Source organism: Phaseolus vulgaris, chromosome 8 (assembly GCF_000499845.2).
Source record: "Phaseolus vulgaris cultivar G19833 chromosome 8, P. vulgaris v2.0, whole genome shotgun sequence".
Lineage (NCBI taxonomy): Eukaryota > Viridiplantae > Streptophyta > Magnoliopsida > Fabales > Fabaceae > Phaseolus > Phaseolus vulgaris.
The window spans coordinates 5,118,194-5,136,682 of NC_023752.2; the positions used below are offsets into that span (position 1 = coordinate 5,118,194).

Consider the following 18,489-nt stretch of genomic DNA (forward strand, 5'->3'; position numbering starts at 1 on the left):
TCATATGAATTAGTTAAAAATAAAATTATTTTACTTTATATGAATTACTTAAAAAATAAAATTATTTTTTAATTTTTTAAATTAATGTTAAGAGACAATTTTTACATGCAAATTAACTTTCTTCACTTCTTCCTTAATTTCTTATTTTAAGATAACAACATAATGAAAGAAAGAAATAACATACTCTTGAAATCTCACATATCAAATAAAATAACATTCATTTCTAATCTCTTTTCACTCCATTTCAAACAATTATATTCTTTGTTAAAATCATCATTATTTTGTATCTATCATCAAGTGAATCATAGCCTTAACGTAAACATCATCACGCTCTCCGATCCCAAAATCATTAATGGAAGAAAAAAAAAACTTGAAGAATATGAGAAACTGAAATCAAAAGAGAAGAAAAAAGAGTTCATTAATCTATTCATATTTTTTTTTTCATAATATTTTTTTTTATGTATATTTTTATAGTCATGAAAATTGAACAGAAGAGGAAAAATGGATACAGAAGCAGCACCACAGCACCTGTTTCCATTAGTATAGCACTAGTATATATAATCTTTAATGCTTTTGTAGCTGTTGGAGTGACCCATACCTTCTGCAGTATGTTTATTTTTTGTAATTATGTTAAACAGGTGGCCCATACCAGTTAGGTGGTAAGATCGTGTTCGATTCGTGTAAAGTTAACACATGTATCAGAAACATAATGTTTCAGAAATCAGAAAATTTTCATTTCATGATGAATCAAAGCATTTTTTCAGGTTTCTGATTTATCACAAAGCCATAAAACAACCGTGTTCTTGAACCTTTTCCAAGGGGTGTACAAAGAATCGGTTTTCGCTGTTGCAATATAAGAATGTTTGCACACAGCAATAACAAATAACTTTTAACAACCCTACAAACATAACTGGCTATTATTAGATGAGAAAATCTTCCATTGAAACACCTTTTCAAGCATTTTTTGTCAGAGATATCATTAAAGTAGCAAACTCCAATTTCTCCTTCTCCACCTGCATTAGTTGCACAACTTTCTTCTGATACCTCATCGACACTTCGGTTATAACTTCTTCACCAAACTTTGTAGACAATAGAGGCTCCATTATCGCTCTTACATGCTTGGCCATTAGTTCTGCTTTTATACTTCCATCAAGAGAAGAATCATCACTCCATTCACTTAAGCCTTTATCCCAAGGTAAGACTAAAATCTCTAATTGTTGAATGAAGAATGACCCTTCTTCCTCAATCACATGTCTAATTTCTTCAACTGTAGGTTCATACACTGGTATGTTGAAGGAGTCCATTTTTTCTTCTTCAATCAAACCCTGCACTTTTATAGACACTTCTTATATAAAGTGTAACACTAGTTTCAAGAGACACCTTAATTAATACAAAAATTGTTGTTTACCTCCAAGAACATCTCATTGAGTATTAGACTAATTAATTCCCAACCTGTTATTCTAGGATTTTCTTGATTACCAAGAAACAACAAGGCCATTGCTCCTCCAGACACAAGTTCCTCCGAACGTAATTTCAGAAATAATTTGAAGTCTTGTTGAAACTGTGTAAGGTAAGCTTTGTATACCTCAGGAGGGCTTGTGCTAACTATATGACAATGACCCTTGTTAAGTGATGACCCCAATAATGGATCCTACAACCAAAATATGAGATGAATAAAATCAAGTATTTGAGTGAGAAAAGAGAAAACCATTGGACTAGAGATTTAACTGAGAGAGTTAGAAATAGAAACAAAAAACAAACCTAACACAATGAGATAGTATAATATGATGAGAAGAAAATAGTAAACTCATCTAACCTGAGAAAGCCAGTGTAGACTGTTGGAGGAATGAAAAAGGTTTATGGAATTACTGGGAAAGAGTCTTCCATAGAAGGATCCAGGTGTGGCATTAATAAAGCATGAACCAGACCTGCATCTTTTCTCTTGTAGCACTTTTGTATAAAAATCTGGAAGTGACTTGAAGGTGGTATTGAAATCATTTTCAAATAAATCATTGAGATAAAATTGGAATGTTGGCAGTTCATGGTTTAAGCGAGTGCAAACAGTATCAACGATGTTAATAACATTTGATATTAAAAGAAGTGCATTTGGTCCTACAGAGCAACCTAAATCTGCCACTTTCATGCAGTTTGGAGGATAATAAGAACATAGTCTCGTTATTGTTTCTTCAAGTATGTGTTTGGCTTTAAGAATTAGGTTTTTCTGCAATAATTAAGTTAAAATGAAAGTTAGATGAAATATAGAAGAAAAGGAAACAAATTAACATGAAGAGAAAAGATGGTTACTTGCAGCGAGCTGTTGTTTGCATAACTGCTCTCTCCCTTGCCAGCATTCATGTGAACCAATAGTTCTCTTCTATCTGATGCACCTGATGAAGCCATGATCTATGTGTCTATCTCTTTCTCACGGACACATATTTATATAGAAAAACTTGGATTCAAGTCAACTCCGACATTCAATGCATCAGATAAGGTTACGCCCTTCCCCATCAAAAAACATAAAAATTGATATTTAAAGAACAAAAGGAAATCTTTCTCATTCCTCTTATATTGGAACACAAATGGGTATCCCAGTTCCAGTTACCCACTTTTATGGTAAAGAGTATTGTTTAATATAATAGTTATTATTGAATGAATATTAATAGTTATCTTCCATTTGATGTACCGAATGAAGCCATGATATGTCTATCTCTTTCTCACACACACATATTAATATAAAAAGCTTGGATTCAAGTCAACTTTCACCTTGATGCATCATATAAGGTTAAAAATTTAAGTCAGAACATAAAAATTGATCGTATATTTCTTTTTTACTTGAGTATAAACAATTTAATGGTAGGATTTAGGATTTAGAGTTTACTGGTAGGGTGTGTGTATAAAATCGTTTCGAAGATTTTGTCTATTAAGCTGTGAAAAAAGGTGACTAACAAAATCATCTGATATGAATCCAAATAGACATGACAATAAAATTGGGAATTTAGGGTTACAGAACGGAATAAATTCAAAACAGTAACAATAAAAACCTGGATAAAGGAAGGCGTCACAGACAAAGTTTGATAAGCCTAAAGATGATCGCCACAAGAATTAGTGGATTCTTGATAAGATCGCAAGATACAGGGAAAAACCCTAGTAGAGAAACACTCTCTAAAATTATCAAAATATTCGTCCCTCTAATCTGAGTTTCAACAGTGTATAAATTACAAAGGTCTTTTCTTGTTTGTAAGAAAATAAGACGATACTACAATCCTTATATTTCAAGAATGATCATTTGTTCCAGTGGTTAGGTTGATACTCTGTACTTGGTCCTGAGTTCAAATCCTAACTGCAATTAAAATAATAATATTATGTGAAGGCAGCCTATAATATTCTCATGGGGGAGGAGTCTCTAATGGTTGAGGAACTATTCGAGGATTTCTGGACTCTAAAAACTTTACCTTCGGCACAATTTATGGCTTGGAGGGTCCTATGTAGTGTCATTCCCACTAAGGACAATCTTTTGAGACATGGTATACCTTTGATGAGTGATCGGTGTCCCCTGTGTGGTGTGGAAGAAGAGTCGTTAAGACACTTATTCTTTGAAGAAAGGCTCTAGGCTTCTCCTTTGAATTGTATCTTGTCGACCTCCTCCTTTTCAGTTTTTCTTTTTTCTTCCCCTAATTTTCTCTCTTGGTATCGTTTTGATGTCGGTCTTACTTCTCGGCCTCTTTCTTTTTTGGGACCATCTCGACCCATCCAAGTCAATGACTGACTTCTTGCATAGGCTGTCGGTGAAAAGTCTCGACCTTAAGGCTGTTCCATGTGGTGCAAAACCACATCAAGACTAAGGTTTAGAATATTTAAAGTTATCTTCTCAAACCTTTCCATAATTCTCTTGGTGAATATTTACAAGGGTTATTGAGGTGAGGTGGTGACATTTACTTGTCGCGAATTGCATCCCAAACTTGGATATAAATGTCTTAAATCAATCAATCGAGGGCTCATGCCTTCAAGAATATTGGGAATGCTCGACACATGACGGTATCGTCCATAATGTATATGCTTATCTATATCATGTAAACATCGATGTATTCATTGGAATCTGTCATTCCATCTATGCTTAATCATTTTCCGAGCAACTGGACATCCATTATCCATCAATCAATAAAGGAGTGTCGATAGACTTCTTCCACTGTCCCGGAAGTATGATTCAACCTTCTAACAAAATTTTAGTGGTCAGATCATGACAAACAAAAACGTCAGAGTTTCCTTTGGAGATATATCCTAATTAGATTCGTTATTATGGAGTGTTTGTGATCCGTTGACCAACTTCTTCTTAATCTTCTAATTCTCTTATACATTTTGTTTCGATCATCTCGTTCTTAAGGAATAAGAATAAATATACATAATCATTCTCTATCATCATTCTTATCTCTTGGAATTATCATAAATCTTTTCAACTAATAGTATATAGAGGAGAGTACACAATTTTTCTTCGGTTATAGTTATTAATATTGGAAAGAAAGTAGAAGATTAATCAGTGAATTTTAGATACAAAGATGAAAAAAAACTTTTATCTTTTATTATCTGTATAAGGATTGGACCATCCTTAATTGAATCGATTTAATTTAATAGATTATTATCGATAAAAAAAAATCATTTAACACAATAATACATGTTATTTTTATCTATTAACCATTTAACAGTGATAATATCTTCGAGTCTCTAATTAACCGTTGTATTTTCCAAGAACAACTATATTTTTTTTCCTCTGACAACACCAGCAATATTAAAATACTAACAAACAAAAATAAATGAAAAGAATATATGTTTCTTCTCACCTCCACCAATAATGTTTATTTTACTTTCACTCATTTATATATCAGAAATCATTTGCACTTGCACCGAAAGATTGTTGCAATAAGGAAAGTAAACAAGAGTAAAAAATAAGTTTATTCACGAGAATCGATGAAATAAGATCTTTCCAAATACTAAAAAAAATTACTTTTCAATACTTGAAGAATTGAAGTAAGAAAGAGAAAAACAATTGATGCTGCATTCTACAGAACTATGTATTAGAAATCATTTTCAAAGATTTGTGGCACACACCAAACTGATACAGATCTTATTCTACAGAATTATACTATAAATCATTTTTAAAGATCTGTGTCACTCATGATACGGATCTTTTTCTGCAGAATTGTGTACTGAAAATCATTTTTAAAGATTTGTGGCACACACCAAACTCATACATATCTTAATCTTGAACTGGTGTAGTGTAGCATCTTCTACTTCTTAACAACTACCGATTTAATCTAACGGCTGGAGATTGTTTCAAGTCAGAGATCAGGTTTATCAAAGTGCTTATGTTGAATCACTACAACAAGATGTGTGCCACCAGAATCTGAGAGGGTCTTTCGATCAAAACGACTGTCACGTTAAAATTACAGATTAAATAGATTAATTTTGATTAAAACATATAAAATATAATTAAGGGATAGTTGAAGATCCAATAGAAAAGAGGAGAGTTTATAATAAAAGATAATGATTGTTTAAATTATGAACTAAATAATTAAATATATCTCTTCTAATTTGGCGTCGTTATAGATATCTTACCCTCACGAATCTTCAGGAAGAACAGTTAGAATTGAAAAAAAGACAAAAAAAAATTGATACAAAATATTTATGGATGATACAAAATCTTCATAAATTTACAAAATAACTAGTTGTTAAGCTTTTCAATTGATCAACACCTCTTTAAGTAATTTTTGTAAGAGATATCACCAAATTAGCATACTCTAATTTCTCCACCTGCATGAGTTGCACAATTTTCTTTTGAAACCTAATGAAGAACTCATTCATAACTTTTGCACCAAAGTTAGCGGATAAGAGAGGTTCCATTACAGCTCTTGTGTACCTCACTATGAATTGGGCTCTTACATTTTCATCATCGTCTTCATTTCTTCCCTCATCCCAAGGCACGATCACAGTTTCTAATTCTTGAATAAAGAACGAGCCTTCTTCTCGAATCACGTGTCTTATTTCCTCAATTGTTGGTTCATAGATTGGTATGTTAAAGGAGTCCAATTTTTCTTCTTCTATCAAACCCTGCAGATTGTGTTATGTTGATTAATTTCAAGAGACAACCACTGTTATTAATAATAGAAGGTTATAGTATTTACCTCCAAGAGCATGTCTGTAAGAGTTAGACTAATTGCTTCCCAAATGCTTCTTCTGGGAGTTTCAGTTTTGGTAAGTAACACCAAGACCATTGCTCCTCCAGCCACAAGTTCCTCCCATCTTGATTTCAGAAACAATTCAAAGTCTTTTTGGAACTGCTTAAGGTATGTTGTGTATACTGATGGAGGGCTTCTACTATCCAGGTGACAGTTTCCCTTGTTAAGTGCCTCATTACTCAACCCCAAAAATGGATCCTATACATAACAATTTGGCACTTAATCATCAGCTAGAAATAAAAATCAAACACATTTAATTTTCTTGACCACAACATGAACTGAGAAAAGGAGAAAGAGTTAGTTTACTTGACCTGAGAGAGCCAGTGCAGAGAACTGGCAGAATGAAACAGGTCTATGGAATTAGTGGGGAAGAGTCTCCCATAGAAGGATCCAGGAGTGGCATTAACAAAGCATGAACCAAACTTGTGACCCTTATCTTGCATCAATTTGGTATAGAAATCAGGAAGTGACTTGAAGATGGTATTGAAATCGTTTCCAAATAAATCATTGAGATAAAATTGGAATGTGGGGGGTTCACTATTCAAGCGAACGCATGCAGCATCAACAAGGTCAATAATATTTGACATTACACCAAGAGTATTTGGTCCCACAGAACAACCCAAGTCTGCCACTTTCATGCAGTTTGGAGAAGAATGACAATATAGTCTCGTTATAGTTTCTTCAAGTGTGGCTTTGGCTCTAAGCATTATTTTTCTCTGTAATGAAAATGAAAGGTAGATCAATATAGAAGGAAAAACTAAAATAGAATGTCTGTCACACCTATATAAAGCTGTTTATAGGGAGAACATAGGCAATGACCAGTGTGTGATGTGCAACAGTAGTGTAGAATCTTTAGAATATCTATTCATAGAATGCAAGATGGCTAAAAGTATCAAAACTCCTTTCTGTATCTGAGTATGGATGTTGTGAATAGGAGTACTGAAAGAGATTGTGAAGATATGGATAATACTTGTACTGAGGAGTTGTTTGCGTAACTCCTTTCTCCTTCACCACCATTCATGTGAAGCAAAAGTGGTCTTTCCATTGATGAAGCACCAAATACCAAATGAAGATCCAAAGATCAATCACCACCTAGTCATCAAATATGGTATTTCAATATTGGCTTCGGGCACCTTTTATAAACTAAAGAAATTTAACTGGACACATGCGTAATTTCCAATGTTTTCACATGCAGATGTTCAGATACCTGACAGATCATGTACCACCTAAGCCTCCAAATTGGTCATATTTTGGGTAATTCAATCCAAATCGAATCTAAATCTTTGGATGAGATTTATAATTTAAATATTTGGATCAAATTTATAATCCAAAAAATTTATAATCCAAATCTATATTTTTAATAAAAATAATTTGGATATCCAAATCCATATATTTTAAATAAAAATTCATATTTTTATAAATAAATAAATAAATAAATTGTATTTTAAATCAAAATTCATGTTTTCTTAAAAAATTAACATAATATTAATATAATAATATATAAAAAAGTTAAAATATTATATAAATATTAAGAAAATATAATAAAGTTATAATTTAATAAAACTAAAAAAAATTAAAGATAACATAATATATAAATTCTTAACATTAAAATATACTTACCTAAAATTTTAAAAAAATGAATAATAAGAGGTGCGAAAAAGAGAGAAAACAACAAATGAGATAAAGTATAGAAAGATGGTTTGGGTAGAGGTAATAAAGAAAGATTAATTTCAAAAATTTGGATTGGAAATTTGGATTTTTTAATTTTTAAGATCTTATAAACAAAATGGATATTTGTTCTGAAAATATAATAAAATGTGGATCAAACTAAAAACTGGATTTAAATAAATGAATTTTCAATGGATTGGAGCACTCCAGAAATAGAGCAAATTAACAAAAGCGGATTTTTTTGCCTGGCCCTATCCAACACCACTAGCTACACCTTCACCACCACCAATGAGGAAGTGAAAATGAGAATATGAAGTCTCATATTTCAGAAAAATTTAACAAAATGGTGCAATTCACTTTGAAAACTACATAAATGGACAAATGTAAAAAAATTACAAAAATGATTATTTATGAGTCAAAGTAATCTATGATATAATTAAATTGTTAATTCACGAACATAATTTATTTTTTTTAAACAACAAAAATATTTTTATGGTAACTTTGTTTTTTATCAAAACAAATTTTAATTTTAATTTTTTTAATATTATTTATCTATAAAATACAAATTTTCACAACATTCTTATTTACTTCGTGTAATTTTAAATATTTTTAAAATTATTATTATATACCTTTTTTAATTTTAAAAAATATTAATTATTTAAAAGTACTTGTATAAGAGTTGAAACGCTCCTAAAATGTTTCTTTTAATTAATTTTTTTTTATAAAAAAAACTGAGTGATGTGACTTTCTTTCTTATTTACTAATTCATGAAATTATACGTAATACTTGGGTATAAAAATAAAATAATTACAAGTTGTGTTTCTCGTTTATTTATGATTTCACCAAATAAAACAATTGTCATGCATGAATTCAGTTTACAAATAAAATAATTGAAAGTTCTATATGTTATGCATCACTTCCTTTAAAAAAATGAAAATTATCTTTTTTTGCACAATTTTAACACATTTGTTTTAAAAAAAAATCTCCCTCATCCACTACAAAAAAAAATCATGAAATAGAAATCAATTTTAAAAACAAAAATAATTAGTTGCGTGTCTAAATTAGATACCACTTTATAGACTAAAAATAATTTGGTTTCTAAATTAGTTTCTATTATTGTTAAATAGTTTCTAAATTGGTATCTAATTAGTTACCAAGGTTTTAACTCCCAATTATTTAAATTATAAATTTGGTAACAACAAACTTTGATAGCTAATTAGTTATTAATTTAGAAACCATTTAACAATAATAGAAACTAATTTAGAAACCATTTAACAATAATAGAAACTAATTTAGAAACCAAAAGTTTTTTTAAGTTTCTAAAATGGTATCTAATTCAATCACTCTAAAATTAGTTTATATTTCATGATTTTCTGATCCATATCTTTAACATATAATTAATCAAATTAAAGTTATTTTTAACATAGAATCTTATTAAAAAAAAATAATCAAAGTGACATATCCAACTTTTTGTAAGAGAAAAAATAATCAAAGTTGTCATCTTTTAAATTTTAAAGAACACACTATAAACAATATTTTTAAAATAAAATTAAATGTTATATCAACCGTTTAATTCACATCTTCAATTAAAATGTACCATTAAACACAATTAATATAAGTAATTAGAAAATTATAAAGTAAAAGTGGAAATAATAACGAGTCAATGGGATGATCATAGAACTTGTAGAAGGTGCAAGATGATTCATCAAGTTAATAGGTGAATTTAAATTCTCTTAATTTTCTAGAAATTCATCACTAAAAACTTGAAATTGAAGATGATGAAAATGGCATGAAACTAAAGAAGCTTGTTATCAAGATTGCACTCACCTCTGTGTTTGATTTCTTTGGAGAAGATGGTGACTTTAGGGAAAACAAGTGGCAACGAGTTGTTTCATACCTTATCTTATCTCATTCTATCACACTCTCCTTCCAATAAGGGTTAGCAAATTCTTTAATACCTTGTTGGAACACAAACGGGAGTGATGGTGGTTGCACGGCGGAAAGTGGCAGCGATGTTAGGTTGTGGCATAACTTGCGGTGGCGCAACAGGGATGATCAGAGGTGCAGGGTTGCATATTGAGGAAGAAGAACGTTGTGAAGGTGCAGCAATGATAGGGAGAGAGGACACATGTACGTTAACCTCAAAGGCAACAAAACAACACCAACAAAAGACTAAACAAAAAGTGGGTAACCGCTATGTTAAAAAAATTATTTATATTCATGGTTGGGAAAACCCATATAAAAACTATTTTCTTTAATGTTGGGTGATATACTAACCAACCTAAAATAACATTTTCTAGGTCGATTACTCACACTCAATGTAAAAAGTTACACAAATTAAAGCATATCTTTTTTTTATCATTTTTTTAATTAATTGATTTGAAAAATGTGATATAATCTATACCTATATATAAAGGGGTTTCCCCTCTTAATTGCTCTTAATTTTTTTTTCTATTCTATCCTTATATTAATATTTAATTTTATTATTGTATTATTGTCATTGTGTCATTTCTTATTTTCTTTTAACTTCTCTTAATTTTTTTCTCATTTTATCCTTATATTAATATTTAATTTTATTATTGTATTATGGTCATTGTGTCCTTTCTTATTTTTTCTACCATATTTGGTATACGTAGTGGGGGCGGTTTTGAATTGAAAGAGAGGTGAAAATGCGGTTTTGAAAGCGGTTTTGAATTGAAAGAGATGTGGAGAAATGAATTGAAAGAGAGGTGGAGGAACGATTATGAATTGAAAGAGAGGTGGAGGAGTGATTATGAATTGAAAGAGATAATTTATTTTGAAAATTAATTGCATAATGAGAGAGTGTCTTTTGTATGAGAGAGAAATAAATTTAATAAAATATTTGAAATAAAGGGAGCAACCGTTTGAATTGAAAGAGATAATTTATTTTGAAAATTAATTGCATAATGAGAGGGAGTGTTTGTTTTATGAGAGAGAAATAAATATTAGGAGATGCGAGTAGTGGCCAAACGTGAACAATTTGATTATTACTGAGCGGTTACCACTTTCTTCCGTAGTTTTCACCGTCACCATTTACATCCACTTTCTTACGAATGAGTAGTTTTCACTAGTTACATCCACTCCCTTATAAGGAGTAGTTGAGCGGTTACCAAATTGAACACATGCAATTATGTTCACAAATAGATCTTATCATATCATGATTCTCACACAAAACATACAATGAAGAAGGAATAGGCACTTACCTTGATCCATGAGTGATCCTAATTGAGCAGTTACTTTATCTCCTTTATCCCAATCTATCTCTTAGCAATTCCGTACTTGTCACACACTTTCGTGATGGTTAACAGTGAGACAACTATTATTTGCAGAGACAGAACCCTATAGCCTTTAGTACCCAATCTCCATCAGATGTAGGTTTTCCATTAGGTATATCATCAGATATATATTTCTCAAATTAACCAATGGGCCTTTAATTCTATTATTATTATTAAATCATATTTGGGCCCAAAGCCCAAACTCTAAGTCATGTGAGTCACTTTATAGAAATTAATATACATAATTTCTTACATTCTCCCACTTGACTCATATGAGTTATAATACTTTCATGATTTAATAATGACATAAATGCGCATTTAAAAGGCCTTACATAAATTGGTTCTATCATTATTCATAATCAAGAATACATAAATAATAAGAGTCATGGCGGTTACATGTCATTTGAATCAACACATCTCCTGTATCATTCTTTCTCCTTAATATGACTTTATAGTGAGAAATTCATAATAGGTTCAAACATAATGTCATTGTCATCAATAACAACATAATTTGTTTTCCACACCATAATAACATAATTTGCATGCATATACATAAAGTAGAAAACAACATAAATTTCAGAAATTTTATTTATCAATGAGCTCAGAGTGTCAAATAAGCATTAACAACATTCATAATTCACTAGTAGACATAATGCCCATATTTACAACATGACCAGTAAATGTTTTGGGCGGTAACCCTTTTGTTAAAGGGTCAGCAATCATAAGATCAGTGCTAATATGTTCTATTGACACTTTATGTTTCTGAACTTCTTCTTTAACGGCAAAGTATTTCAATTCCATATGTTTAGCACCTTTGGAATACTTGTCGTTTTTAGAAAAGAAGACTGCTGCGGAGTTATCACAATAAATTTTCAGCGGTTTGGCAATACTGTCAACAATTCCAAGTCCTGAAATAAAATTCCGCAACCAATTAGCCTGAACTGTGGCCTCAAAGCATGCCACAAATTCAGCTTCCATAGTGGACGCAGCAATGACTGACTGCTTCGCACTTTTCCATGAAATCGCTCCTCTGGCTAAAAGATACACATAACCAAATGTAGACTTTCGTGTATCCACACAGCCAGCAAAATCTGAATCTGTATATCCAATCACCTCAAGATGATCAGATCTTTTATAAGTAAGCATGTGATCCTTCGTTCCTTGCAAGTATCTTAAAACTTTCTTTGCAGCTTTCCAATGATCCAATCCTGGATTACTCTGGTATCTACCAAGCATACGAACTGCAAAACTAATATCTGGTCGTGTACAAGTTTGAGCATACATTAAACTCCCAACAATAGATGCATAAGGTATATTCTCCATCTGTTTCCGTTCCAAGTCATTCTTTCGACATTGCATGAGACTAAATTTGTCTCCTTTCTGTATTGGAACAGGAGATGTCGAACATTTATCCATTTTGAATCTCTCTAAAACTTTATTAATATATGCTTTCTGAGACAAACCTAACACAGTCTTTGTGATCTGTCACGGAATATTTCAATTCCTATCACATAGTATGCCTCGCCCATATCTTTCATCTCAAAGTTATTAGAGAGAAACTTCTTAGTCTCACTTAATAGACCAAGATCATTAGTTGCAAGCAAGATATCATCAACATATAGAATCAGGAATATAAACTTGCTCCCACAGATCTTCAGGTATATACACCGATCAACAATGTTTTCCTTAAACCCAAAGGACACAATAGTATTATTGAACTTAAGATATCATTGCCTAGAAGCCTGTTTAAGCCCGTATATTGATTTCTTAAGTTTACACACCATGTGTTCCTTTCCTTCTTCAATGAACCCCACTGGTTGGTCCATATAAAAATCCTCTTCTAAATCCCCATTCAGAAAAGCAGTTTTGACATCCATCTGATGCAACTCAAGATCATAATGAGCTACTAATGCCATGATAATTCTAAAGGAATCTTTCTTAGAAACAGGTGAAAATGTCTCCTTATAATCAATGCCATCCTTTTGAGTAAAACCTTTGGCAACAAGTCGGGCCTTGTAATGTTCGATATTGTCATGAGAGTCACGTTTAGTCTTAAAGACCCATTTACACCCGACTCTCTTGCATCCTTCTGGCAATTCTATAAGGTCCCATACATCATTCTGTGCCTTTGATTTAAGCTCATATTTCATGGCATCTAACCACTTATCAGAATTATCATCATTGACGGCGTCTGAAAATGAAACTGGATCATTATCAATACTTAAGTCATTTTCTGACTCTTGTAGATAAACCACATAATCATTCGAAACAACAGACTTTCTTTCTCTTTGAGATCTTCTTAATACTATTTCTTGTGGTTGTTCTACTACAGGTTCATTGTTTTCTTCATGATCATTAATTTGTTGTTCTTCTTCATCGTTGAGTGACTCAACTACATTAGGAACAACAATACTTGAAGTAAAGGTACTAGTTAAAGGAACTTGTACTCTAACTTCCTTAATCTCCACATTTTGTGAAATATTACTCCCACTGGTTTCACCATTTTCAATGAACCGTGCATTTCCAGTTTCAACAATTCTTGTGTTATGGGTAGGACAGTAAAACATATACCCTTTTGACTTTGCTGGATAACCAATGAAATATCCACTGATTGTTCTTGCATCCAATTTCTTCTCTTGCGGATTGTATATTCTGACTTCTGCCTGACATCCCCAAACATGCAGGTGTCTCAAACTGGGTTTCCTTCCTGTCCACAATTCAAAAGGTGTCTTTTGAACTGCCTTACTAGGAACCCTGTTCAACAGATACATGACAGTTTTTAAAGCATACATCCACAATGAAACAGGTACAGTTAACTTACTTAACATGCTCCTAACCATATCCATTAAGGTTCGATTACGCCTTTCTGAAACACCATTTTGTTGTGGTGTACCTGACATTGTGTATTGAGCACAAATACCACGTCTCTCAAGGAACTTAGCAAACAGACCAGGGTGTTGTCCACTTTCATCATACTTTCCATAATATTCACCACCTCTATCTGACCTGAAAATTTCCACCTTTCTATCTAATTGCCTTTCCACTTCATTTATATAAACTTCCAAGGCATTCACCACTTGCAATTTTTCATGCAGTAAATAAACATAACCATAACGTGAAAAATCATCAATAAAGGTGATAAAATACCTTTCTTTATTGAAAGAACTTGCATCAAAAGGTCCACATATATCAGTGTGTATAATTTCAAGAAGCTGAGTACTTCTTGTGGCTCCCTTCTTTGTGTGTTTTGTTTGTTTGCCTTTAATACAATCCACACATACATTCAGATCAGTAAAATCCAAACTTGGAAGTATTTCATACTTTACCAATCTCTCCATTCTTTCCTTGGAAATATGTCCCAAACGTTTGTGCCACAAGAAAGCAGAACATTCATTCACCAAACTTCGTTTAGTGCCAACATTATGATGCGAGGTCATAAGAGTTTCAGCATATAGCTTATCGAGATTCAATCTATATAATCCATCATAAAGAGTATCAGATCCAATAGACTTAAGTCTTGCCGCAATATTAGTCATTTCAATGACATGTTCGTGCATAGTACGAGAACCATCAAATTTCATGGTGGTTAATATACTCATTAATGTCCCAACAAGAGACTTATCAGTAGTTTGGGAGCGCTCTTCCACAAATTTCATAAATTCTTTTGCACCATCAGTTTTGGGAAGAGCAAACTTAATATTACTTGCTATGCTCATTCGCATAAAGATACAGGAACAATACTTGATCACACATGCTTAACATTAATACTTTGAGTCATAAACTAATCATACTATACAAATTCAGAAAACATTCTATGTATACTAATGTTCTCCTTTGGGAGATTCATTAATACACAAAACATAATGATGCTAATAGTATTAACTTTATTTGGCAAGATGTATGCATTAACTAGAAACACTTGTTATCTTTGGATATACAAGCAAAACTAATAACACATACTCACTACCAACAATCATATCCATTAATTATAAGGACAACTAATCAACCTTTGGGTGATCCATAATGCCCTATAATAATGAATTTCCATTTACCCATATATATAAATAATTTAGCATCCATTCTATAGGTAATTGGAATAAAATTTATCAGTAATCTGGAATTAAATAAAACTTAAAGATTTGATCACTTTGGTGATTACAAATCTATCATACAAATAATTCCATAAATAATATCATTAATTGAAATAAAATTTCATCATCCATAATTTGGAATTAAATAAAACATAAAGATTTGATCACTTTGGTGATTACAAATCTATCATACAAATAATTCCATAAATAATATCATTAATTGAAATAAAATTTCATCATCCATAATTTGGAATTAAATAAAACATAAAGATTTGATCACTTTGGTGATTACAAATCTATCATACAAATAATTCCATAAATAATATCATTAATTGAAATAAAATTTCATCATCCATAATTTGGAATTAAATAAAACATAAAGATTTGATCACTTTGGTGATTACAAATCTATCATACAATTAATTCCAAAATTTTAATTTAAAAAATTAATACATAAAGCGGAAAAATAATTTTCCATTCCTCACTTTCAATCAATTAATTAAACTTTAATTTAATGAACATAATAAAATTTCATTAAAACTTTAATTAAACTTTAATTTAATGCAAATAAAATTATATTAAAACATTATACATAAAACAGAAAATAATTTTTCGTTACTCACTTTTAATTAATTAATTAAAGTTTAATTTAAATGTAAATTTAATTACATTATAACATAACCTAAATTACAGAAAAGTAACAATTGATTAAACTTTAATATGAGTGCAGCAAAGAATTCATGCATTTCATGATGGCAGAGAATAATTCATACATAAATTCACTAATTGGATTCTTTTCATGCATTTTATTATATTATATTATAATATAATATTAATAAAATTGATAACTTAAGGCACAGTAAATCAAATTTGCTTCTTTTTCGTGAAGCAAAATTGCTTAAGCTGTAGGGATGTCGTTAACCACCCCTCTCACAATGAGTCATCGTGCCGCAGCAGCAGCCACTTTCTTGCATTTGGGTTCAAAAGGTTTTACGCCGTTAATGGCGTTGATCCATAAACCCTAATTTTAAAAATTAGGGTTCTTCAATTGGGATTAATTAAAATTAGGGTTCTTTAATTTTGATGGTTTAGGACAATTAAGGATCTATTATAGAGGAATGGAAACCTTAATCTATAAATCCTAATTTTAAAATTAGTGTTCTTAAATTGGGAATATTTTAAAATTAGGGTTCTTCGAATTTTGGAAAAACATTAATGGAGAATCACAAAAATGAGCAACAAGGCTCTGATACCACATGTAAGTCAAAACATGAATAAACGTAAATTGAACACATGCAATTATGTTCACAAATAGATCTTATCATATCATGATTCTCACACAAAACATACAATGAAGAAGGAATAGGCACTTACCTTGATCCATGAGTGATCCTAATTGAGCAGTTACTTTATCTCCTTTATCCCAATCTATCTCTTAGCAATTCCGTACTTGTCACACTTTCGTGGTGGTTAACAGTGAGACAACTATTATTTGCAGAGACAGAACCCTATAGTCTTTAGTACCCAATCTCCATCAGATGTAGGTTTTCCATTAGGTATATCATCAGATATATATTTCTCACATTAACCAATGGGCCTTTAATTCTATTATTATTATTAAATCATATTTGGGCCCAAAGCCCAAACTCTAAGTCATGTGAGTCACTTTATAGAAATTAATATACATAATTTCTTACAGTTACCACTTTCTTCCGTAGTTTTCACCGTCACCATTTACATCCACTTTCTTACGAATGAGTAGTTTTCACTAGTTACATCCACTCCCTTATAAGGAGTAGTTGAGCGGTTACCACTCTCTTCCACTTCCTTATAAGGAGTAATTTTCACCAGTTGCATAAAAAAAATGCTCATAAATTTTGACACATTTTGAACCCTCTTCCTCCACGCTCCATGTTCTTCTCCTACTCTCACCTATCTTAGTCCTTCTTCAATCAATCACCACTGTACAACAACAACCACCATTGCTTCCTCCTTCTCGCACTTCCCAAAGCGTTCTCATTGTTATAGGAATTGTACATTTTTGTTTCTATTGCTTTCTTAATTTTTTTTATATTTTTGTATGAATCCTAAGCCCAGCTTTGCGGGCAAAGTTTTTATGTCTACTGATGCTTTGATCTATTAGATATTACATAAGTTGGAAGTTTGGTAATTTGTATTTAGTTTTTTTTTTTTCAACTTCTTTGCCAATGGAAGATGTGGATTCAATTGATATGGTGATAGATTCTACCACTTCCAACATACAACCATTTGCATTATGTTTTGACATTATTTGCTGGTCCATTTTTTTTAAACCTTAATTTTAATCTTGATAACCTTACAAAGTTCAAGATTACACCAAAGTTAAATCAAAATTTAATATTCAAAAACAATAAAATGAAAATATAAAAAATTTAACATAAAATCTTAATTAAACTATTATCAATGATGCATTTAAATAATTTACATATCTTCTCATATAATTTAATATTTATTAAAATTATATGAATATATAAATAGTAAAGTCCCCGTACCTCTCGCATGCTAAGCAAGCGCTCTACCATCTAAACTACATCCCTATATATTCTATAGATACACCGCACTGAGTGTTTAATTTGAAAATTAAAGAAATAAATATTTTAAAGAGAAAAAAATTCAAAACTTACTTTAAATAAACTAAAATTGGCATAATCAAAATGAATTAAAACAATGGATCAGCCAAAACATATTGAGATTGAGTCAAGAGATTTAAGACTACTCCACTCAATCAGAATAAAAAATACCAACATAACCATAAAAAAAAAAATACAAACGTACAAAAATTTGTTTCTATTAAAATATAATATGGAGATGCGGGGTATCGATCCCCGTACCTCTCGCATGCTAAGCAAGTGCTCTACCATCCGAACTACATCCCCTATGTGTCTTTTTAAGAAAAGTTTTAAAATATTTATTTAATCTTGGAACTATTTCCAAAAAGTATTAAATATAGTTAAATTTTTAATATAATTATTATAATAAAAAATTAATATACAAAATATAATTATAAAAATATTTTTTTATTGATTCTTATAATTATAAAATAACATTTCTTTCAATTTTTTTATTATTTTCACTTATTATTAATAGTTTATATATATATATATATATATATATATATGATGATGATGAAAATTAAAGAGTTGGTTAATGAATATAAAAAATTAA

At 30.8% G+C, this 18,489-nt stretch overlaps 2 protein-coding genes across 3 annotated transcripts; both read right to left on the minus strand.

The window, feature by feature from the left end:
* Nucleotides 1–712: 712 nt before the first annotated feature.
* LOC137826883 (3,7-dimethylxanthine N-methyltransferase 1-like) lies at nucleotides 713–2,630 on the minus strand. Of its 2 annotated transcripts, none has more exons than XM_068633040.1 (4): nucleotides 2,305–2,630; nucleotides 1,817–2,221; nucleotides 1,409–1,651; nucleotides 713–1,325 (listed from the first exon to the last, which is right to left on the minus strand). In XM_068633040.1, the coding sequence occupies exons 1-4, from the start codon at nucleotides 2,398–2,400 to the stop codon at nucleotides 954–956; spliced, it is 1,116 nt and encodes a 371-aa protein (XP_068489141.1). In that variant the 5' UTR covers nucleotides 2,401–2,630; the 3' UTR covers nucleotides 713–953. The 2 variants fall into 2 exon arrangements, with proteins under 2 accessions (XP_068489141.1, XP_068489142.1); XM_068633041.1 differs by having other exon boundaries at nucleotides 2,309–2,401.
* Nucleotides 2,631–5,641: 3,011 nt separating this feature from the next.
* On the minus strand, nucleotides 5,642–10,083 carry LOC137824419 (probable caffeine synthase MTL2). The gene is made up of 5 exons (XM_068630060.1): nucleotides 9,726–10,083; nucleotides 7,201–7,322; nucleotides 6,542–6,946; nucleotides 6,177–6,428; nucleotides 5,642–6,102 (listed from the first exon to the last, which is right to left on the minus strand). Exons 2-5 carry the CDS (start codon nucleotides 7,273–7,275, stop codon nucleotides 5,752–5,754), a joined length of 1,083 nt encoding a protein of 360 aa, XP_068486161.1. The 5' UTR covers nucleotides 7,276–7,322; nucleotides 9,726–10,083; the 3' UTR covers nucleotides 5,642–5,751.
* Between the last annotated feature and the right edge of the window lie 8,406 nt (nucleotides 10,084–18,489).